Raw genomic sequence first — 24,375 nt, forward strand, 5'->3', positions numbered from 1 at the left:
CGGTGGTGTAGCACCAAGCATTAAACGTCATTGCGTAGCCAATAATGCCTACGTACCAGAAACACATGATTCATCCAAGCCATCCACATTCCTGGAGTACATTGATGCAAACAACTTGTACGGGTGGGCGATGTCTCTGCCGCTCCCCATTCGTCATTTCCAATGGACAGACACATCAATTGATGTCATGTCTATTCCGGAAAATTCCTCCACAGGCTACATTATCGAGTGTGATGTGGAGTACCCTCGAACTCCACGAGAGTCACAAATACCTGCCATTTCATCCCGTGAATCAGTGTCCGCCCTGCTCAAAGCAATCAAAGCTGATGACAATGCTGGAAAATAAAGAGCACTACATCATTCACTATAAAGACCTACAGCAGGCAGTATCGCATGGTCTAAAGATCATAGGAATCCATAAAGTTCTTCAGTTTCAGCAGTCGGCATGGTTGGAGCCCTATATTCGGTTGAACACCAACAAGCGCAAAGCAGCAGCCAACGAGTTCGAGAAGGAGTTCTTCAAGCTCGCTGTGAACTCGACATTTGGAAAACTAATGGAGAACAAGAGACGGAGGATCAAAATGGAGTTGGTGTGCTCCGAGAAGCATTTTAAGAAGTTGGTGTGTCGTCCGTCCTTCAAGGACCGCACAATGTATGAACCAAACTTGTCTCTTGTCCACCCGAAACATGAGACCATCATTTTCGACAAGCTGATCTATGTCGGACTCGCAGTACTTGATCTATCAAAAACAATCATGTACGACTTCCACTATAATACTATGAAACCAAAATTTCAGGAACATATTCATCTGGCATATATGGATACAGACAGCTTTGTGTATGAGATGGAAACACAGGACGTCTACCATGATCTAAGAGCCGACCCTAAGTTCATGTCTGAATTCGACACCAGCTGCTACTCTCCTGACCACCCATGCTTCTCCCCCATAAACAAGAAAGTTGTTGGCAAATTCAAAGATGAATGTGGGGGAGAAGTAATGAGCGAGTTTGTCAGTCTGCGGGCCAAACTCTATGCATACAGGTGCGGTGGTAAGGTTGAGAAGAAGGCTAAGGGCATCCAGCGTTGTGTGGTCAGAAACCACATCACATTCGGTGATTACCTGGATGCCCTGCAAGACCACCGCACAAGGAGGGCAGGTGTTAGAGCCATACGGTCGAGAAAGCATGTGCTGTACAGCGAATACAGCAATAAGCTAGCCATAACGTGGGAGGATGACAAATGTTAATCTGTGAAGATGGCATCCGCACGGTCCCCCACGGCTATATCGGAGGCGACGAATAATTTTTTTTTTCGGCAAATAGTTTTTGTTGTAAATAGTTTGGTAGTTTGGTTTCTGTTTCCATTCGTCGTATAGTTTCCATTTTGGTTTTATTGTTTTTATTTTGTTGTATGGTTACCATTTTTGGTTTATTGTTTCCATTTTTGGTGTATAGTTTCTGTTTTTTTGTTTAATAGTTTCCATTTTTGTCGTGCAGTTTCATTTTTGTTTGTTAGTTTGTGTTTTTGTTGTATAGTTTCTGTTTCAGTTTATGTTCTTAATTTAATAAATAAGATCCGGCAGTAACTTTAAGAATTAAAGATGGTGTCGGTGGCGTGCTCCGGCGGTAAATTAAAGAATTAAAGATGGCGACGGTGGCACACTCTGGTAGCAACACTAGGAACTAAAGATGGCGACGGTGGCGTCATCTGGTATCGATTATATGAACTAAAATTAGGCGCCGGTGGCGCCATCTACCAGCCAACTTGAGATCAAAGATAATGGCGCCTCTGACAACTAAATTTTGAATTTGGCACGCGATACTAGCGACATCTACCAGCCATCTTGAGAACCAAGATGGCGGCGCCTCTGGCAACTAATTTTTGAATTTGGCGCGCGATACTAGCGAGATCTACCAGCCAACTTGAGAACCAAGATGGCGGCGCCTATGGCAATTAATTTTTGAATTTGGCGCCATCTGGTAGTCTGTGCTGGAATTAAAGATGGCGGCTGTATAATAATTTTAATTTCAAATGTGGCGCCTTAGGTATGCATTAAGGAAGGCAACAACACCCTCTCCCTCATTTATCATAAACTTTCTGTCAGTACGTAGCATATATAGATTATATATTCCACTATATCATAACTGGTTTCGTGGTCTGGTTGGTAAGGTGCCTGCTTTCTAACCTCGACATCCTGGACGTTTTCACGTCCCATGGATGAATCCCAGCCTCGGCACTGAAAATATTTTAGTTAAAGAAAAAAATAAAATAATCCCTGCTGCTACCTGGTGGCGACCAACAGAACTATATGATGTTACAAGATGGCTGCCTCCAGCAGACGAAAACAATATGGCGGCCACCAGCAGACGAAACAAGATGGCGGCCACATGCTGACGAAACAAGATGGCGGCTGATGATTACATCGAATTTCGAAAAGTTGAAGTTCGAAAAAAAAAATTCGAATCCAAGATGGCGGCCGTGACGAAAAGTGCAATGGTGACATCACGATTCGTAGTTGGTGGAAATTTCTAGAAATACAAAATGGCGGATGGATTATTATGGATTAACATATGGATTAGCATAGATTGGCATACAGATTAGAATAAATTGGCATTCGAATTAGCATAGATTGTCATACGAATTGGCATAGATTGGCATATGGATTGGCATAGATTGGCATGGATTATCATAGATTGGCATGGATTAGCATAGATTGGCATGGATTAGCATAGATTAGCATAGATTAACAAATGGATTAGCATGGATTAGCATACGGATTAGATGACGTCATCCAAATGGCGGCCGGATCCTGGATCTTGCGCCTGTCCTTGAATCGGCCTTATCCATCTACTAAATCCCCGAATCCCCTCCGTCCTCCGGTGTCCCAGATCGAACCAAATACATCTACTCTGAAAAATTCATGGATTCATTTCGTGATAGTCTAGAATCGAAAAACGTTTGCCTTTTTACTGCATCAGTGATTGGGCGACAGTTTATCTTAATGATACTCGCCCAATGAAAAACCTTAAACAAAAGAAGTATCGAATCACTAGCGTCCCAGTTAATAGGTGTCACGAGTCAGTAGCCAATGAGCAGACGTAATTTTCCCGAGTGCGTAGAGGATCATGGAGAATATCCTACAGGTCATTGAAGTCGCGAATTTTTCCGGTCTCTACTCATTTCTTAAGTTGGTAACCAGTATATTACATTTAACCATTTATTATTTTAGTAAGTGGCCAGAGGCTTACGCTCATCCCAACCAGGAAGCAATCACAACGGCAGGTGCACTAGGCAAACACCTAATTTGCAGATTTTTTGTACCAATGGTGGTGCACTAAAACCAAAGATGCATTTTAGAATCAACTAAAGTTCGGGTGTTCTTTCGATTACTGGGGATAAAGAAAACCAGAACTCCACCTTTACATCTTCAGTCTAATGGCATGGTAGGGAAGTTCAACAGGACACTAGAGGAACATATTGCCATGATTATGACTAATCACTAACAGGATTAGGAAGAATACAACCAATGATTCGTAATGGCATATAAGGCTGCCATATATGACTCATCTTCGGCAAACTATGCCTATAATCTGAAGAAGCATATTTCACTTACACATGATGAGGCCCGTAAAAAAAACTTTGATTGGCTACTAGCCAAGATCCGATATAAAGGCTATCTCAACTAGATTTCAGGAAGAGTATTTGGCATAGCTATACAACCCACAGTGAAAGTAATGCAGGTGCTCTTATCTTCAAAATGCATGGAAAGGCACATATAAAAGAGCTTACTTAACTTCATGATGTGGTCTATCGTATTTGGATGGGAAAGAGAGGACGAACGTAAAAAGTACATTTCGACTGATTGCGAGAACACGCCGGAAGATATGTATTACTTTCCGGGATGAATATGTGTAAAGAAGGGGCAGTACTTGGAATCTGCTGGGGCTTGCTTGCTTACTGGCTCTACACTGCGGGACCCCCTCCCCCTTCCATTCCTAGAGTATGTTACAAATAAGGTACAACGAACTTTCACTAACGCAGCCACTTTCTGACAACTAACCTAGCAAACTCCCTTATTCTCTTCCAACACATTTTTAAACAGTGTTAGCTCCACTCTGTTTCAAGATCAGGTAGTTCCCCGGAGCCTCATCGTATGAACTAGCATAACTAGGACGCGATTGTTCTTGTAGTTTCGGGTGTACACTACGAAGGGCTACGAGACCTTTTCAGAGCCGGTCTGAGAGGTATGAAAGAGGCAGGCTGACCTGCTAGAGCAGTGAAGTGAAGAGGTTGGGTGACCACTTGGCGTGCGATAGCGGGCGACGAGCAATGGCCTTCGAGAGCAACAAACTGATCATCGTTAACAGTATCACGATGTGAGTGATGCGAAGCAGTTGTTGGGACCAAGGTGCACGCTAAGAGACGAGCAGTAGAGAGAGCCACTGCCGAGCTCCGAATGTGAGAGAAAATAGTGGACTTGTTAAAGTGTGACTAATAAGTGGATAGAATTGTTAATTGTTTTAATTTAAGCAATGTAAAATAATAAAACTGCTATCAATTAATTTGGTTATCCTTTCCGGACATTTCGAATCATAACAATTTTTTTTTGTAATTCTTATTACAATTTTATAACCTGCTTGAAAGACGCAGGTTTACGAAAACAATTGTTGTAACTTTACTAAAATTTGTACTTGTGAAACCAATACTTCGATTTCAATTACTATTTAATTTTTTTTTTGCTGTGTACTATTCTTATCTGACGCAATGACGTGTGCCCATGAGTTGTACCTACACAACTGCCGCGTCAGTATCGCTAATGCCACCTCTGCAAGGTACACTTTATCCTGCGTGGTTTTTTTTGAAGTGCGTGCCATGCAGTAAACAATACAGTTCTTGAAGTGTGAATTTATTTTCGTACGGACGAGAGACATCGTAAATCAGAGAGAGAGAGAGTGTGTGTGTGTGTGTGTGTGTGACGTGCTGAGCTGGAGGCAAACACGCGCGACTGACGGGTCAGGTAATCCCTCCTTTGTTCGCGCGGCGGCGGGCCAGGTTTCTGCGCCAGTCCCGCTGTGGCCACGAGGCGCGAAGTGCAGTCGTGGCGGCATGGCGTCGAGCAAGATGGAGGCGGCCGGGGGCGGCCCGAAGCCGGGGGCGGACGGCCGGTGGCGGCAGTACCTCGCCGTCGTGCTGGGTGAGCGCGCCAGCCTGCCCCTATCGCAGGCACTCGCACTAGCAGCCACCGTGTCAGCTTCTATATCCAACCAGTAGTTTCAGGAAAACTAATAATGACAATCTGTGAAGTGCCTTTAACCTCTGTCAAAATTAAGTTATTTAAGTTAAGATTTAAATTTTCTTTTTATAATGCATATAACATAATTTTTTTAAAGAACCAAAATCGAAATCAAATAAAAGAGAAGGTACAGAAATTAGTAATTTTTTTTTATTAAATCAATATTTTTTTCCCTTAAAATTTGAATTAACTAAAATAAAGTTAGGTTAACTAATATGTTACAGTGTAAATTAAATTTAAAATGTTAAAAGAGATTACGAAATATTTGAAAAGAAGTTATATATCTTAATCATTAAATTTAAACTTGTAAGTTATCACTTTTTTATGTCCTAGAATAAAAAGAACATTTTATAAACACCTCAAATCTGAATATGAAATTGTTTTTGATTGTAAATAATTTACAAGAATATACGGTTTTAGGATAGTTACAGACTAAGTAAAACATACAACCTATTATTTAATTTAAGAGATAAAACAGAATTAATGATTATATATTTTTCAATAATAATGAAGTATCGAGAAACTTAATACCAAAATAATTTCGTTCCGAAATAAACTAAATATGTACATTAAAGGAAATAATATTTATATTTTAAATATATATTTAATTAATTTAATGTTACACTCTCAGGTTGTAGAATATTAATACAAATGAGATGGACATTTTTAAGTAAGTTCTGTATGTGCTCGTCATCCATTAAGTAACATAACATATAAATCCTAAATGAAGCAGCGATGGAATATTAAGGAGTATGGATAATTAATTTTATGGAGAAAACGAAAAAGCACTCTTTTGAAGTGAAACTTCATTGCTGCGGAGTCAAGAAGTTTCAGCATTACGAAAAATCCGATTGCATGAGGAGAAATAGTTAGGTATGTGGTGGGTGAACTGGGAGAGGATAGGACTAGCTACGTGCGGTAAAGGAGACGGCAGGGAAAGATAGAAATACGCTGCATACTTGCACAATTACACGCTCGCATGTTTGCATGCTTGCACACTTGCAAACTTGTTCACTTGCACACTTGCGCTCTTGCTACCTTGCTATATTGTGCACATGTTCATTCGTGCACTTCCTCACTTGCCTACTTGTACTTGGACACTTGCGCTCTTGCTATCTTGCATATTTGCTCACTCGCACACTTGCGTACTGGCACACTTATGCACTAGCACACTTGCGCACTTGCGCTCTTGCACACTTACGCACTTGCTCACTCACACATTTGAGCATTCGCGCCATCGTGCTCTTGCACTATCGTACACTCGTTACCTCACGCACTTGCACTCTCGCGCACTTGAGCACTTGCATATGCGCTGTTGTTTCTTGGGGGTGTCGCGTCCAGCTATCCCCACTCCGGGGCCGTTGGCGCGGGCGATGATCGCTGGAGCAGCCTTGAGCGGGCTCCACGTGGCGGCGTGCGGCTCAGGTTGAACCCCGCCAAGCTGCAGGGATAGGGACCCGCCTGCGCCTGATGCTACCCCCACTCCGGGGCCGTTGGTGCGGGCGGTGATCGCTGGAGCAGCCTTGAGCGGGCTCCACGTGGCGGCGTGCGGCTCAGGTTGAACCCCGCCATGCTGCAGGGATAGGGACATGCCTGCGCCTGATGCTACCCCCACTCCGGGGCCGTTGGTGCGGGCGGTGATCGCTGGAGCAGCCTTGAGCGGGCTCCACGTGGCGGCGTGCGGCTCAGGTTGAACCCCGCCATGCTGCAGGGATAGGGACCCACCTGCGCCTGATGCTACCCCCACTCCGGGGCCGTTGGTGCGGGCGGTGATCGCTGGAGCAGCCTTGAGCGGGCTCCACGTGGCGGCGTGCGGCTCAGGTTGAACCCCGCCATGCTGCAGGGATAGGGACCCACCTGCGCCTGATGCTACCCCCACTCCGGGGCCGTTGGTGCGGGCGGTGATCGCTGGAGCAGCCTTGAGCGGGCTCCACGTGGCGGCGTGCGGCTCAGGTTGAACCCCGCCATGCTGCAGGGATAGGGACATGCCTGCGCCTGATGCTACCCCCACTCCGGGGCCGTTGGTGCGGGCGGTGATCGCTGGAGCAGCCTTGAGCGGGCTCCACGTGGCGGCGTGCGGCTCAGGTTGAACCCCGCCATGCTGCAGGGATAGGGACCCACCTGCGCCTGATGCTACCCCCACTCCGGGGCCGTTGGTGCGGGCGGTGATCGCTGGAGCAGCCTTGAGCGGGCTCCACGTGGCGGCGTGCGGCTCAGGTTGAACCCCGCCATGCTGCAGGGATAGGGACCCACCTGCGCCTGATGCTACCCCCACTCCGGGGCCGTTGGTGCGGGCGGTGATCGCTGGAGCAGCCTTGAGCGGGCTCCACGTGGCGGCGTGCGGCTCAGGTTGAACCCCGCCATGCTGCAGGGATAGGGACCCACCTGCGCCTGATGCTACCCCCACTCCGGGGCCGTTGGTGCGGGCGGTGATCGCTGGAGCAGACTTGAGCGGGCTCCATGTGGCGGCGTGCGGCTCAGGTTGAACCCCGCCATGCTGCAGGGATAGGGACCCGCCTGCGCCTGATGCTACCCCCACTCCGGGGCCGTTGGTGCGGGCGGTGATCGCTGGAGCAGCCTTGAGCGGGCTCCACGTGGCGGCGTGCGGCTCAGGTTGAACCCCGCCATGCTGCAGGGATAGGGACCTGCCTGCGCCTGATGCTACCCCCACTCCGGGGCCGTTGGTGCGGGCGGTGATCGCTGGAGCAGCCTTGAGCGGGCTCCACGTGGCGGCGTGCGGCTCAGGTTGAACCCCGCCATGCTGCAGGGATAGGGACCCACCTGCGCCTGATGCTACCCCCACTCCGGGGCCGTTGGTGCGGGCGGTGATCGCTGGAGCAGCCTTGAGCGGGCTCCACGTGGCGGCGTGCGGCTCAGGTTGAACCCCGCCATGCTGCAGGGATAGGGACCCGCCTGCGCCTGACGCTATCCCCACTCCGGGGCCGTTGGTGCGGGCGGTGATCGCTGGAGCAGCCTTGAGCGGGCTCCACGTGGCGGCGTGCGGCTCAGGTTGAACCCCGCCATGCTGCAGGGATAGGGACCCGCCTGCGCCTGACGCTATCCCCACTCCGGGGCCGTTGGTGCGGGCGGTGATCGCTGGAGCAGCCTTGAGCGGGCTCCACGTGGCGGCGTGCGGCTCAGGTTGAACCCCGCCATGCTGTAGGGATAGGGACCCGCCTGCGCCTGATGCTACCCCCACTCCGGGGCCGTTGGTGCGGGCGGTGATCGCTGGAGCAGCCTTGAGCGGGCTCCACGTGGCGGCGTGCGGCTCAGGTTGAACCCCGCCAAGCTGCAGGGATAGGGACCCGCCTGCGCCTGACGCCAACCCGTTTAGGGAGTATTTGAGCAGAGGGCAACACAACGGGGTTTGAGCTTATTGTTGTGCACCGCGCAAAGGGCCGTATTAGTAAAAAAAATTGTTCTTTCATGTACGTATTATTATGATAATGACTTGTGTAAATCAGTATTGCTATACAGTGTTATGTGAGTATGGTTTCAGCTATGTAACAAAATACTTTTGCTTAATACTGCTTTCTTGCTTTAGTTTGACATAAGTTTACATTTGTCAAAAATTATTATTTGATTAATAAATCACACACCGTGGATACGAGCATACGAAAGTGTAAATGTTTTAAGTCCAAGTAAGTGGCGTGAATATTTCTCGATCGGAGTGTAGCTGTGGGCGACTGTGGCTTAACAAAGTAGCATTGAGCTAGGTCCAGTTCGTATGCCATGCTGTCACTTTCACATGTTAGATATTGACCTCAGACTCCAGAAGTCCATATGGACAATGGTTAAGCTGCATATACTACCCAATTATGGGCCAGCTTCAAGTTTAAGAATTTTTTATTATAAAATTTAATTCTACTTTGCGTCATTTTGTTGTAAATAAATGAGAAAAACAATATTTATTACCTACATTATTTTAAAGAATGTACAAATTATTTATTCATTTTAAAAAGTAATATTTCATTTAAAATCATATCTGCATCATTACTATTATCAATTATCACCTCTTGTTCTTAAAAAAATAATAATATGTAGAGACATGAAAAATTCGCGGATTCATTTCGCGATAGGCTAGCATCAAAACAACTATACATTCGTACCGCTTCTGCGATTGGCCCACATTTTATCCGGTGAACTGTGAGCCAATGGGAAACACTAAACAAAGAAAGTGCCGAATTACGGACAACCTAGTTGAGACGTCTCACGCGTCAGTAGCCAATGAACAGGTGTCATTTACGCGAGTATTGAAAGGACTGTGGAGTCTATCATAGAAGTCAATGAATCCGCGAATTTTGCAGGTCTCTAATAATAGATCTCTTTCTATATCTAATAAACAAGAAGTTTCACTTCTGTCTCGTGTAGACTCCACGCACACATTTTATCTACGTTGCTCACGTTGTTTCTATATCTGGTGGAATTTGACATTGCGGAATATTGTTGAAGGCCAAGCAGTGTTATCATTTTACAACAAACGGCCATAAATTTACTGTGAGAGAACCGCAAAGTAATATGTACATATTTAAAAGCACATGACCAGACTTATCTACAGAATATTACCCTACCCACTTCTAGATATAAAAAAATGTGGAAATAATAAATATTAAATGTAAGTTAATCATTTAAATAAATAATGTTTGATCAATCCAAAGGAAAATATATTGATAAATAACGGTCAGTTTTTCAAGCGCACTTTTATTGTATTATTATTAAAAACGTTTTGAAAATATTCTTTAATTAATGGCTATGTAAAACACACGAGAAATTTGCTAAAAATTGTTTGAAAATATTATCGCATAGTTTTTTCTACAAAATAGAAAACACTAATAGAGGCGTGCTGGTTATTTGAGAGCCAAAACTTAAAATAATATCACCTATTACTAAACAAAATTGTGTGTAGTAAATAATATTATTTAACCATCAATTTGTTTTATTAATCCAGATCGCTTCCGAATTTTTTCCTCTACTATTTTTAACGTTAGTAAAGTCTAATAAATCAAAAATAAATCTCTTATACGAAACAATTGATATGGGTTATTAATATTAAAATACTTATATTGCTGTCCTAGTTACGAAAATTATAACATTACTAATAAAATTATTTTTAATTAAATATTAACCCTCTTAAAAAATTACTTATGTAATATTAATAATAATGTTATGTTTCAACTTTATAGAAGTTTTAATGAAAATGGTCGTAAAACTTTCCATTATCATATAAAACCAAACATATAAATAGATCTGTAATGACGTCACTCACCGTAATACGTGGTAATAATAACACTGACTACAAGTCAAAACTGAAAACACTAGTAAAAACGAGACCTACTGTACAAGGTCGCCCTAAATAAGCTTTACGTCTTCTATAGAACCACACTCGGTAAGCAGTACGCTTAGGACTGCATTGGAAAATAAAAGGATGTGAACAGAGACACCGAGCCACTAGGCCTTTCTCGTGTCTGCTTCTATTGGACAAGGTTATAGTGTGCTTAATTTAAAATAGTGTCTTTCTGACACGGTTCGCCCCTTTAGTTCTATGGACCTCTAGCCTTGTCAGACTACTCGCATGACTTGAAGATGACTTCTAAATTTAAACTTTGCGACGCTTCCTTGCAGCCATTTCAACGATTATGTTCATTTAATTCTATACAGAGTGATGTTTTATTCAAGAATTTTTGCCTACAATTTTAAGATTTCCCGGAGATGGATTTTTATTGCTGTTCGACCGGGTCTTATTCAAAGTGGAACTTCTATCGCTTTGAATCTGCATGAGAATACGTTTAAGTGAAGAATCAATGCTGAGGGAGAATAGCGTGGGAGTGGAGTGAGGACATGGTTTATTTTGGCCTTGGTTCCTGTCAGCCAGTGGCATTGGTGCATCCGTCTCTTTTGCCTTCGTTCCCCTTTTATTCCGCTCCCTCAACATCTTCATGAATGCTGTATTCTCTTCTGCCCATATAACACAACCTTTCCCTTCTAGTTGCACTGGCTACCGCTGTAGTGATGTGCCTGTTACTTTAGTAAATGACTGGCTTCTATGTGCTCTTTCAGTCCCGAAAACGAGGCGGGTTGTGATTTTTTTTTTCATTTAAAGTAAGTCATTTGTTAAAAACTACAAATAAACAATACCGATTTCGTTCCCTTCATGTATGAGAGCTAACATTCCCCTTGTACTCTCAAACATTTTCTCTCTAGACTCAAACATACTATCTGTACACGATAGGTTGTTTTTGTAAAGTATAATTTGTTAAATGAATGTAAACTAATAATTATGTAAAAATCATGTTTCCTAGTAGTAAATCACTGGAATTAACGTGGAATCCTAGCTTAGGAAAATTAAATTAGACTACACTTTGAAGAGCATTCTTTTCCCACTCATAACTTTTAATGTCATAAGCAGGGACAGTCCAAATTAACAGATTAGGTTTTATTTTTAAAACAAATAAATATTGTAAAAGAAATAATATTAAGCATTCCAAGAGTAAAAATTTGGTCTAGAATAATATTTTTTGGGTTGTAATAAAGTTAACTTTAGTTTAAGTGTGATTATATTAATATTAGTTTTGAGAAGAAATTTAGGCTAGGTCAAAGGTGAAATGCTATAGCAGTTGTATTTTGGTTCATTGCAATGTTCTTTTTTCACTCATGATTTTGTTCCCCTGAACCATCAGACACCTAACCATTGTGCAAGCTTGTGCGGCAATCGTCATGTGATCAGATGCAGTCAAGCGAACGGGACCGTGGATAAGTCACATGTCTTGAAGATAGTTCAGCGGTGTATCCTTCCGCCCACCTTCTGCAGTTTTCTGGAAAGGCGGAGCGGCCCGGGCTGAACAGTATACATAGGTTGCCTCAGGAGGACTTCAGACAGAGCAACAGATAAGCAGAGAGAATGATGGACGCTCTCAACATGAACTCACCGCGCCGCCGTCCTGTTCGTAGCCTGAGTCTACAACGTCACTCTGCCCGACCACGCAAAGCACGAAGAAATTTGACTCAGCCTCTGCACTAAGTGCAATTATTTTAATGTGTAAATTTCCGTTAACGGTTTTATTGTTCCGGCCAATGGAAGGCAGAGTTACAAAAGTTAATAGTTTTTAGAACAATTCATAAAGAAAGGACATATGTAATTGTGGCGGCGGTATTGAAATCGCCAGGGGATTAATCCCTTTGATATTCATCAATCTTCGAGCTAAAATAGGTCATCCGAGTGTAAGGATATTTTTAATCGACGTAATAATAAATATATATGTTACTGGAAGGGGATATCTGGAAAGATATGTAATTAGGAGTGCATATATGACGTGAGTAAAAACTGATCCCAATTCCCGTCGTAAGAGAGAATCTCCTAAGCTAAATGTCCTTTTATTGTATCTATGAATGAAAACATTGTGAATATTGATAACTAATAACGTCATTCAAAGACATACGTTATAATTTAATTAATCGTTACATATACACGTCACAGTTAAACACTTATATTTTTTATTACGAACATAGCTGATCGTGGAGGACGAAGCAGTAACAGTCATAAGGGACTTAGTGCAGCGATGGAGCAAGGAAATGCGGAAGCCCACTGGTAAAGGCAACTTGCCCAACGAGTTGAACGTAAAACTCGCTCATCGGAATTGGGTAACATTAGGTGCATAGAAAATGACATAATGTTTGAAAAGTCTCACCGGTAACATAACATAAGTTTTAATCACCGGGTGAGTGAAGAAGGGAGCTAGTAAGTTGAAGTGTTTGGTGCATGAAGGGCACATGTAAACATAAGGGTGCATATACGGCATTTGTGGTGGACTGTGTTGTAGTCTAAAAAGGCATGCAGGCTGAGGCTGAATTACCTGAACACAACTAAAAACCATTGAAGACGACTTGTGAATTTTACCCGGTCAGAAAGACTGGTTGTTTAAATAGAGTAGCAAGGGAAAGTTTGCTCTCTGGACGTAACGACATTGGACTTAGACGTTATTTTGGTACGAGTGTACCAGATGTAGTTTCGGTCGCGTCGTCGACGAGTTCCGAGTCTTTCGCTTAGTGCCCAATAGTAGCTGGGACTTATTCTGGTGGTTTCTGCTTCCCTTCAGCGACATTGAAGTGCGAGTTGAGTGCAGCAGTAGATGGGAGCGTGCTACTCGGCAGGCACGAGGAAGATGGGGGACGACTCTAAGTGGGACTCTGCTGGACACCATGTGCCGCAGTATGAGGCGAGTGTGCTCCTTGGTAATGCCTTTCTTGCAACAGGATTTTAGTTGTTTTTAATAGAAAGGAGTAGCTGGAAATTGCAATCGTCGTTTCAGTATTAATATGTTATATATATATATATAAATATATTAGTATTTTGTATTACGAGTCATCATAATTAAGAGTGATGTAAGGCAGTGTTTCCTGTCTTGTGTATAATTTTATTAGTTAAATAGTTAAGTTGCTTTGCAGAGTTCTTTAAAACCTAGGTATCCCATTTCCAGACTGCACTCTACTTCCACCGAGCCCTGAAATAGAATTATCAAAGCAATCTCAGAATAACCTTTCCCATGAAAAAGAAAATACAGCTTATTAACGAAACAACAAGGACGTGTTCTCTCTAGGGGATACTGAATTTGTGAGAACTAACATTGTCTAACATTTCATTAATATAGGAAATGAAGAACCATTGTGGCAGGCTTTATGGCAACTGCCTTAAACTAAGCAAGATGAGACCGACAGAATGACTACAGATTTAATTAATGGTGGGATAAGAGAGCCATCAGTGATTCCCTGAGTGTCCCCAGTTTTTATGGTAGCAAAAATGATGGCAAACTGAAGTATTGTGTCAACAACTATAAGCTGAAAATACAGCTACCTCCTTCCACGTATTGGTGACACTGTAGATATACTTACAGGCACTATGGGGGTTCTCGACACTGGACTTGAAAAGATGGCTGCTTTCTCAACAGGAAGTAGGTTGTTCCAGTTTATTGAGCTGCCATTTTTATTCTGTATTGATCCTGCTTCTTTGAAATACTGATGGAACGTGTGTTACATGGCTTGATGTAGAAATCATGCTTTATAAATGTATTGCATTATTATGAAGAAAAATTCTGTTAAGGGAAATCTAAAAAAAATAACCAGGAGATTTAAAACAGGCATTACCACACATCTCAAGTTAAGCCCTAAGGAGTACTTCTTTTTTACAATATAAAGTAACACTTTTATGTAATGTGGTATTGCAGGATAAGTATGAAGAGACCACGAGATGATCCAGTCTGTCAAGAAGTGGCCTCAACCTAAAATAGATATGAGGTAAGGAGTTTCTTGGGACTTTGTACCTACTAAAGACACTTTTGCCTGTGTTAACGACTATTCCCAGACCACTGCATCAGTTGTCTGAGAAAAATAAGCAGTTTATGCAGACTTCCAGGAGTGAGACTGCCTTTTAGAAATTTAGGGAGGCCCTGTTTTCTAGCTCCATAATAGCTTACTACCATTAGCATAGAGGTTATATCCTTGACACAGATGCAAACGAAGATAGGCTAACTGTACTTTCCTAGGTTCAGAATGGAAGCCAACAAACTGTGTGTTAGTACAGCCAAGAATTATCTAAGCTCGAAAATTACTACTATGTCAGCATTTTCACAACTACCTATACGGGAAAAAATTCCTTGTATGCACTGAACATGATGCATTTAAGCGACTGCTTCAGTTTGAGAACCAAGAGTGGCAACTTGCAGATACAGCAGTATTATTGCCGAATAGAACACAGGAAGGACAGAAGTCTCAACATCGACCTTCCTTGTAGACTGAAAATATTTCAAAAAAGACAACCGACTTACTACTGTCATTAACAGCGAGGATAAATATGACCATACTTTTCTAAAAAGGGTCACAGTGAGCAGACCTTGACCTAGGGCCCATTCTAGGCTTGTAAGAGAGGTGTATAGAACATTCAATCATTGCATGAGATGTCCAGCGACCGAAGATTTGTGAAAGCTTACCGGGTGCAATGGAATTACTTATGGATAATAATAGGTTGCTGAAGACAGCATGGGAAAGTCCAAATGGAAAATGGTATCAATGTAGCTACTTCTCCCAACAAGACTAGTAACAGAAGTGCTGAAATAAATACAAATTGGGACCTTGGGTGGCCATACTATAGTAATTAAACTCAAGCCATAATTCGTCAGTGCCATCAGGATATATAAGTTCTTTTTTAAATTTGTGACACCTGGTTTAACCATAATAAAAGACTATATTACCATTGTCATGAAAAAAAAAAAAAAAGTTTCTACAATTAAGAGTCCTATTCGAGAGGGTAGCGATTAACATTGCAGTGCTGTTCCCCTTTGATTTTATATAGTAACCACTAAATCCTGATAAAATTGATTATTTCAGTAAGTGGCTGGAGGCTTATTCCTTTCCTTACTAGGAATCAATTACCGTGGTGAATGCACTAGTCAACAATCTCATTGGCAGATTTAGGGTAGCGATCGAACTGCAATCGGATTAAGGCCAGGATTGTGACCTCACAGGTTTTTTTTTCAGGAAGTGTGTCGGTTATTATTTATAAAACCAGAACTCCTTCCTTACATCATTGGTGTAATAGCATGGTGGAACGGTTCAACACGAGCCTGGAAGTTCACTTTGCCAATGTTGTTTCTGACCACCAACACGATTGGGAACAACACAGCCTTTTATTTATGATGGCATATATGACTGTCATTCATGATTCGAATGGATAAGCTCCTACGAGTATTATGTTTGGACATGACTTGAGACTACCCTGTAGTGTCAAATTCGGCCATCCTCACCAAAAACCAACTAGCACCACCGACTATGCGAAACCCCTGGAAAAGCCTTTAGTACTCATAATACATGAGGTGCATACTATCCATATATTTGTGACGAACCAGATGAAGACAAGGTTCGGTTTGGAGGATAACTTGACTGGTATTAAGGAAGGTTATACAATGTGCAACGAAAGGAAGTAAGGTTTTCCAAGTATCAAGAGGTGTTGAAGTAATAAAACAACTAGGTATATGATATGGTCTAACACATCCAGAGAGGAAATAGGGGACATATTAAAGTGGCACAATTATTGGATCATTTGAGGAAATATGTCCGAAGATATCTGTAAACGTTTCGGGATTAATAGGTTAATGAATGGTTAAGTGTTATGTTATGAATATACTAGAGGTGAGGCAACGAGGCAGGTCAGATATCCTGGCACGCAGGCCAACGGTAAAGCCCCGCCTCCCATCACCACAGTTCATGGTAATCCAATTAGGGTGAACCTCTCTTCCCCATCAAGGTTTTGGCACATTTCCAGAACCTCGTCTGTGTGAACCGGTGTACCTAGGATGTGAATGTACTTGGATTTTCGGGTGTCGAATCGGCACTGACGAAGCAACACTTTGAAATTCAGCGAGTTATGTTAATGGCGAGGTTTACTTGTGAAGACTCAGAGGTGAAGATGGTGAGTGACCCCCATGTTTGGTGTACTGGGACCTGAGGCATCGGGTTGTCGTATGTGCGGTGGACGAATTAGAAGTGCGAGCCAATGTGTGGTGACAGAGGTGCGTGATATGAGACAAGCATTATCGAGCCGAGTTCCAGTTGGGAGAGTTAATTGTGGACTAAATGAAAGAGTAATTAGTATGTTGACAAACAGTTAAATTAAATTGCAAATATTATTAAATAAATAAAATGTGTTTCATGAATTTGGCTGTCAATTTCTGACCTGTTTCCCCAATCGTAACAGTCAAATATGTTAAAGTTATTTAAAATATTAAAAACTAGTATTGCGGGCAGTAAAGTTATCATAAAATTAAAAATTTCAAAACTTTCCTACTATGTATGCTGTGCTTGTCAGTTCAAAATAATGATTTGTATGTAAACTGATAGGTAAACATATGTAGTTTTCAACATTAAATTTGTCAAATGTAATAAATTTATATAAAAGTAATAGAAAAAATAGAAATTAATTGAATTAAATGAAAACTGATTACAAAGTGTTAAAATGATATGTATGCTCCAATACCGTTGATTGCCGACAGTGAACTTGCTGTCCTTCATGGGAGGCACGGTGTGGGGATGGCCCGCTCCTCTGATACCCGAGCTGCAGTCCACCGACTCCCCCATCGACATCCGCCCAGTCACCGACGACGAAGCTTCGTGGCTGTCCTCTGTAGTCAGCTTGTCTCGCCTCGTCACGCTCCCCGCTTACGTCTACATGAACGACAAGTTCGGCAGGAAGTTCACCAGCCACATGATAGCGCTGCCTTTCGTCGTCGGGTGGAGCATGATGCTGTTCGCGGATTCCGTCAATTTGCTCTACTGGGGAAGGCAAGTGATTCAACTTTTAAGTCTTCTTCGATTTGTTTTATTGACTGGAATAGTTATGGGAGTCAATGATAGCTTTAGCTTTGTACTCGTGCCAGGAGTTTTGGTGGTTTATTCGCCACTTCCAGCATGTCTTTAATTACGAGTACCTTTTGGAGCCAACCGTAACATTGTATGGTCTTTCAATGAAAGACCATTACTCTAACCTTACTGACCCTGTCTACCCTTCAACCTTGAAGCAGGTAACTGAGCACATTTGTCTTGTGTGACGTAAGAGAAACAAACACTTATATTAGCTAAGGAATTTTAGATGGATGCGTACATTTTTACCTCGAAATGTTTTAATGATTCAACATTCATTTTAAGTAATCTTATTTTAGGATTGCCCTGCACTTTAGAGTACAAGGTTGTGAGATTATAATTAAATTATTATGGATTTCGCTACATTTCCATTGCTTGCATTTATTGTGTTCCAGCCGAATATACTCCCCTTTATTACCTGAATTATAACCTTATAAATAATGTACTAAAAATAGTTAAATAAATAAAAGCTTTACAGCTCTTTTAGCTGTATAGTTCACCATTTAATGTTAAAATTATCATTTGAATAAAAAAATTAATTCTTCAAAATTCTTGTTCCGAAAACTTTCAAATTGAGTGTGTAGGTTGTCTTCATGTTGGTGTTTTGCAATTTCGATCAAATAAATCAAATTAAATATAAGTTTTATGTCACATTGTTTTTATTGTGTATGACTTTTATCGCTCATAGTTTCTACTTGTGTTTAATAAAAAATAGTAATGGTATCAATCTCAACATTTAGATAACTGCACAAAAACTAAACATAATATTTATTAAATTTATCATAAATGTCACTAAACCTTGTTCCAAACGAATCTGTGCATTATATCAAATGTGGGGGATTGGGAGAAATCGTCGAAAACGCACAGTTTATTGTAAATTTTCACCACTTGGTCCTTTATCATGTAAAAACGTGGTTGTAGAACTTTTTACTGTCGGGCAGTGAACTTTCAAGGGGTAAAAAAATGGTTTCTAAAACATCTTTACTGTTGAGTTTTAGAAGTGAAATTATTACTTTTTTTTTCACATTTTATAGCTAATGACGTCCAAGTATTTGGCATTCTCTTTTAAACCGCAGCCAAAAAAGAAGGGTCGTAAGGCTTTATCGAGTGATTTGTTATGTTTGAAATTTATTTTAATGGAAATCCAACTATATTATTTGTGCAGACAAAATCACTTTGAAAACCCTTTCGTTAATAATTAATAAAACTACAAGCATCAATTTAATGAAAAGCCAAGGTATAATCACTGCGTCCAGGAAAAAGCCACATAGCGGGAATAAAGCTGCTCAAAGTCAACTTGTGACATACGTTATAAAGTCTGGTGTTTTAAATCTTGCCTAAGGCACATTCGCATCCGTCTATTATTTAGATAACTTTTATCCAAGAATTCGAAAATTTACTTCCTTCAAGTAATTTTTTCAAGCCTAAAATAAAGATACATCGAATAGTTTAAGAAAAAAGAAGTGATAGTGTAAGTGTGTCCCATTGTCATTTATGTCGGTACACCTTTGCCGATCTCTTACAAACTACCAAACCCCAAAGTCTGAGATTCATTTTGTGAGCTTTAATATAAACCAATCGAGAGAATATTTTACACCATCTGTATTACAGTTAAATCATGTGACAATCAGTTTTATGATGAGTAGAAACCTAATAAATTCGCGGGTTCATTTCGTGTTATGCTAAAATTCAAATAATTATACTTTAGTGCTGCTTCTGTCATTGGTTCACTGTTAATCTGGAGGAATGAGGGCCAATTAGAGATACTCACTCAAAGAAGTGCCGAATCACAGGCCACCCAGTCGAGACGACTCACAAGTCAGCAGCCAATGAACAGTTGGCCTTTGCCCGAGTGTGTAGAGGAAATTGGAGTTAATCCTGGAGGTCATTGAACCCGCGAATTTTTCCGGTCTCTAATGACGAGAGTTAATGACACCAATCCACACACATTGTTTTATAGGATGAACGGAAACCAAGCCAGGAGTATGTGAATCATGCAAGGTTAGCGATGGTGCTGAGTGATGGTGCTGAGGGTGCTCGCAGACTGGTGATCGGCGTGGCCGCGGGTGGCGCCGCCATCCTGGTGCCGGCCTACACGGGCGACATCGCCGAGGACTGCAACAAGGGCCGGCTGGGTGTGGGCTTCGGCCTCACCATGAACCTGGGCATCACCTTCTCGTACGCCGTGGGCTTCTACGCCTCGTACCTAGCCTTCCACCTGGTGCTGGTGCTGCTGCCGCTGGTGTTCGTGGCGGGGTTCCGCTGGCTGCCCGAGTCGCCCATGTTCCTGCTGACGGCGGGGAAGCCCGATGAGGCGCGCGCCGCGCTGCAGTGGTTCCGCGGCGGCCGCGACTGCGGGCCCGAGCTGGAGCGCATGAGGCAGCGCGCCGCCGAGGTGCTGGAGCGGCGCCAAAACAAGGTACCGCCTCTGTGCTCTAGCAGCACCCTGGAACACACATATCTGTTGCCGTACTACATTCTGGGAGGTAATACCTTCATTTAGTACAAGCTGTGCTCTAGCAGAACCCTGGAACACACAGCTCTGTTGCCGTACTACATTCTGGGAGGTAACACCTTCAGTCAGTACAAGCTGTGCTCTAGCAGACCCTTGAACACACAGCTCTGTTGCCGTACTACATTCTGGGAGGCAATACCTTCAGTCAGTACAAGCTGTACTTTAGCAGGACCCTGGAACATATAGCAAGAATATATTTTTGAACCTCTGTTGCCGTACTACATTCTGGGCGGTAATACCTTCAGTCAGTATAAACAGTGCTTTAGCAGGACCCTGGAACATACAGCACGAATATATATTTTAATACAAACATATTTTTACTTCTTTGAAGAAAAATTGTATCACTGTTAATTATTTTGTACGAATTTTGGCTAATTGATGATCCAGGAAATTTAAAATATCTTCTCGTGTAACAATTAATACTTCTTAAAACGACTGCTGATTGTTACTTAAAAAAAAAACTCTCAGAAGGAATTATTTTGTGAATTTATCTAAGACAGACATAATATTTATATTTATTAATTACTTAAACTGGGATCTACCTAGTAAACACTAGAGACACACCAGATAAACATCTAAATAAATACCCTCTCAGATTTGCAAGCAGGTCTCGCTTTATTGTGTACTGTGATTTCCTAGGGTAGCATCTAGATAAATGGCCTCTCCGCATAAGTGAAGATAAACTAATTTAGCAACTAAAGAAAAAACCCTCTCCATTATATAGGCATGTGTCGTTGTGTAATCACTAGAGTTGTACTAATAAATCAATTATTTGATGGCCTCTACACTTCTATAGTAGGTCTCTCTGTGTTTTCACTAGAAATATACCTACGAGATGAGCATCAGGGTTCATGGCCTCTCCCTTGACTGGCAGGCGTCGCAGTGTTGTCACTATGCTGGGTTGGTGGCCTCAGCCGCTGGTCAGTGCCAATGCTCTAATACCCTCCCGATCAAACAAAAAGGAGCGATTCCTAGCAGTTCTTTTTTAAATAATAAGCTCCGAAATTCATCTAAAACGAATTGGAATGTCACTCCCACCCTACCCTATTAGGGCGCAAATGTGGGAGGGGAACTTGAGAATGCCGGCCGTAGGTTGGAATAATTTGTGTTGTCACTAGAGATACACCTACGAGATGAGCATCTAGATGCACGGTCTCTCCGCTTGCCTGGCAGGTCTCGCTGTGGGCCACGCTGGACCGGCCCACGCTGCGCGGACTGCTCATCTGCCTGGGCGTGATGACGAACCAGCTGCTGAGCGGGCTGTCTCCGGTCGTGGCCTACACGGTCACCATCTTCCAGGCGGCGGGCTCCTCGCTGCCGCCCAACCTGTGCGCCATCTTGGTGGGCGTGGTGCAGACGGCAGGCACCGTCCTGTCGGCGCTGGTGATCGAGTGGGCCGGCCGCCGACCGCTGCTCATCTGCTCCAACCTGGTGGTGGCGGCGTGCCTGTTCGTGCTGGGCACGCACTTCTACCTGCAGGGCCTGGGCTGGGACCTGACCTCGCTGGGCTGGGTGCCCTTGCTCAGCCTGTCCTGCTACATCTTCACTCTGGGCCTGGCCATCACGCCGCTGCCCTTCACGCTGACCACGGAGACCATCGGCCCGCACGCGCGCGGCGCCGCGCAGAGCGCCGTGCTCATGTACCTGTCCGTGGGCATGTTCGGCCTGGTGCAGACCTATACTGCGCTCGCCCGCCTCGTGGGCCAGCATGGCTGCTTCTGGCTGTACGCTGGCGCCTGCCTCGCCTCCGGCCTCTGCGTCTACCTGTTCGTGCCGGAGACCAAGAACCGCAGCCTGGAGGACGTGGTGCAGCAACTGGGTGGCGACAACTACATCCGCTCCGTGGTGCGCCCTGCCAGGAGTCCGGAGCCGGCCCCCAAGTGACCTACCCACCGCCCGCAGTTTCCTCATGCCCTAGTAGTCCATGTCATTTCTATAAGAAACACCTGATGTTTACATATACTGTCAGTTTGTGGTTAAATTGGCTTACCCTACTCCGACATGCTTGCTTCGGCAGGCCACTGCATTGACTAGTTTACTGTATATTCGTTCACCTGCACTTTAAACACGAAACACCATTTTCTAACTAAAGCATCGTTTATAACATTACCACTAACTTCGTTTATCTGCTTGTAAATTATAGATAGGGCGGAAATTTTTTTTTGGCATTCCGAAAGCATATTACACTACGTATCTCACACCTGGTGGTATCATTAAATTCCTCACACACTTCAGTATTACTATAGACAGAAAACGACCATTGCGGCTTGCTGTCAGCATCAGACTGGCGACTGAATGGGAATGTACATAAACAGGTTTAATGGAGGGGGGGGGGGGGAAATTTTGGGAGAACAGCACAGTCCACCACATTAAATGTAGTATAGCTTGGCCGGTACTGGCGTAGGTTCCAGATCGAGGACTGAAGATGGGGTAAATGAACGACCGCCATGACGTCACGGCGGCCATATTGGATGACATTGACCTTGACCTTCGAACCTAAACCTGACCCCGGCGGCCAGTTTGGATCCGCCAGTTTGCTTTTACGCTATTTTGAATTCCGTCATTTTAAATGTCGCTATTTTTCTGTCATTTTGAATTCCGCCACTTGGTTTCCTCCATATTTCAAAATTGAAGCTGTCATGGTCATGGTCAAAGCTCAAGGCAAAATTCATCCTAGATGACCACCATGATGTGACAATCCAAATTGTAACCATAGCTAAAAGTGCAATTGTGACATATATCAAGATGGCCGCCGTGGCATCACAATGAATGATTTTATATACTACTGCTCTTCCATCGATGTAGGGTTTATTGCTTAAAAATATTCTTCTTATTAACACATAAATGCAGAGTTTTCTATCCTACTCTAAACTACTGCCATTAGAAGTAACAGCTAATTACTAATAGTTAAAAATTAATAATACGGTCTTTAATGCACGAGTAAATTAAATAAAAAACACCAGTTACTAAAATGTTTCATGTCAAAATATTTTTCTTTTAGTGTGTATTTGATATTTCTGCTGAAGCTCTTATACATATTTTTAATTTTTTTAATTTTATGTATCAACGTATTTTAGTTTATCTGATTAATGGTTGAGTTGTATATTGATAATTTAAAAATAAAACTATCATGGAAAATGAAAACTATTTAGTTTAAAACATTTGATTAGGTGATATTAAGCATCGAGGTAAAAAGTGTTTGAATCGTACCAAGGATGGCAAGTTCGATATTGAACTTGATATTGAAGGCATCAGTTCACAAAGAGATGTAATTGATGCTGCCAATCAGAATAATAAATACGCTGTTTATAGCATCACGACAAATGAGCTGTGTGTAATGTATAACAAGCTAAAAAGCAAGATTTAGAATCTGATAGTGATTGACTTCGGTGCATGAAATACACACCAGAGAAGTTACATATCGCTGTAATTTCGATTATATTTCTTTATAATCTGTATGCAAGTTTTTAAATGTGTAACACTTTGGCACTGAAAGGTTTGGACCATATTTTAGTGCTTAAATACAAATTTTCATCTATAATTTCGAGCTCCGAAAAGTAAATTGAAATAGAGTGCACAATGCTATGGAATCGTTTTGATATCAATAATTCTTTGAAAATGAATGTTGATTGGCATTTTTATAAATTATGTGAAGCTGTGACATTTTATTTTACCACAACAAGTTGTGAAAAAGACACTTTGTGGCTTGCCTTATTGTGATTTTAAACAAAGCCATCACAGTGGTGTACAAAATAACTAATTTTCAGTCGTGATGTATATGCCAACAGATAAAACATGTCTGGAAAGTTTTTGCTGGCTTAGAGAATATTTTTAGATCTTTAAGCCATAAACGAGAAAGTTTATTTTAGTCAATTCAAATGTTGATAACACACATCAGATACCCGCGAACATATTCGCACTTGTGAAACATGAGTCTTTGACTTCACTTTCATGAGTCTCAGGCAAAAGTAAACCTATTGACAAGGTGGACTTACATCTAGATGTTTAGATGAGTAAATATAAAAATTAAGAACAGTGAAATGAGAAACCAAATTCATCTATAGATGAGGGTGTGCACATGCATTGTCGCATTCCAGAATTTTTCAATATAGCTGTTTAAATTTCTGTCTTCCTTGGTGTAGGCTGGTTGGGTGTCGCCAC

General features: G+C 42.5%; 1 protein-coding gene across 2 annotated transcripts; it reads left to right on the top strand.

Annotated features, from left to right (window-relative positions):
* Positions 1 to 4,999: 4,999 nt before the first annotated feature.
* On the top strand, positions 5,000 to 23,358 carry LOC134542592 (facilitated trehalose transporter Tret1-like). Of its 2 annotated transcripts, none has more exons than XM_063386968.1 (4): positions 5,000 to 5,195; positions 17,333 to 17,621; positions 19,743 to 20,118; positions 21,388 to 23,358. In XM_063386968.1, the coding sequence occupies exons 1-4, from the start codon at positions 5,108 to 5,110 to the stop codon at positions 22,096 to 22,098; spliced, it is 1,464 nt and encodes a 487-aa protein (XP_063243038.1). In that variant the 5' UTR covers positions 5,000 to 5,107; the 3' UTR covers positions 22,099 to 23,358. The 2 variants fall into 2 exon arrangements, with proteins under 2 accessions (XP_063243038.1, XP_063243039.1); XM_063386969.1 differs by lacking the exon at positions 5,000 to 5,195 and adding an exon at positions 5,211 to 5,421.
* Positions 23,359 to 24,375: the final 1,017 nt, after the last annotated feature.

Source organism: Bacillus rossius (genome assembly GCF_032445375.1).
Source record: "Bacillus rossius redtenbacheri isolate Brsri chromosome 9 unlocalized genomic scaffold, Brsri_v3 Brsri_v3_scf9_1, whole genome shotgun sequence".
Taxonomy (NCBI): domain Eukaryota; kingdom Metazoa; phylum Arthropoda; class Insecta; order Phasmatodea; family Bacillidae; genus Bacillus; species Bacillus rossius.

Coding starts and splice junctions, on each gene's coding strand:
- LOC134542592 (XM_063386968.1), top strand. CDS start 5,108: ATGGCGTCGAGCAAGATGGAGGCGGCCGGGGGCGGCCCGAAGCCGGGG. Junction 17,622..19,742: donor AATTTGCTCTACTGGGGAAG/GCAAGTGATTCA, acceptor GGGTGCTCGCAG/ACTGGTGATCGGCGTGGCCG. Junction 20,119..21,387: donor TGGAGCGGCGCCAAAACAAG/GTACCGCCTCTG, acceptor CTTGCCTGGCAG/GTCTCGCTGTGGGCCACGCT.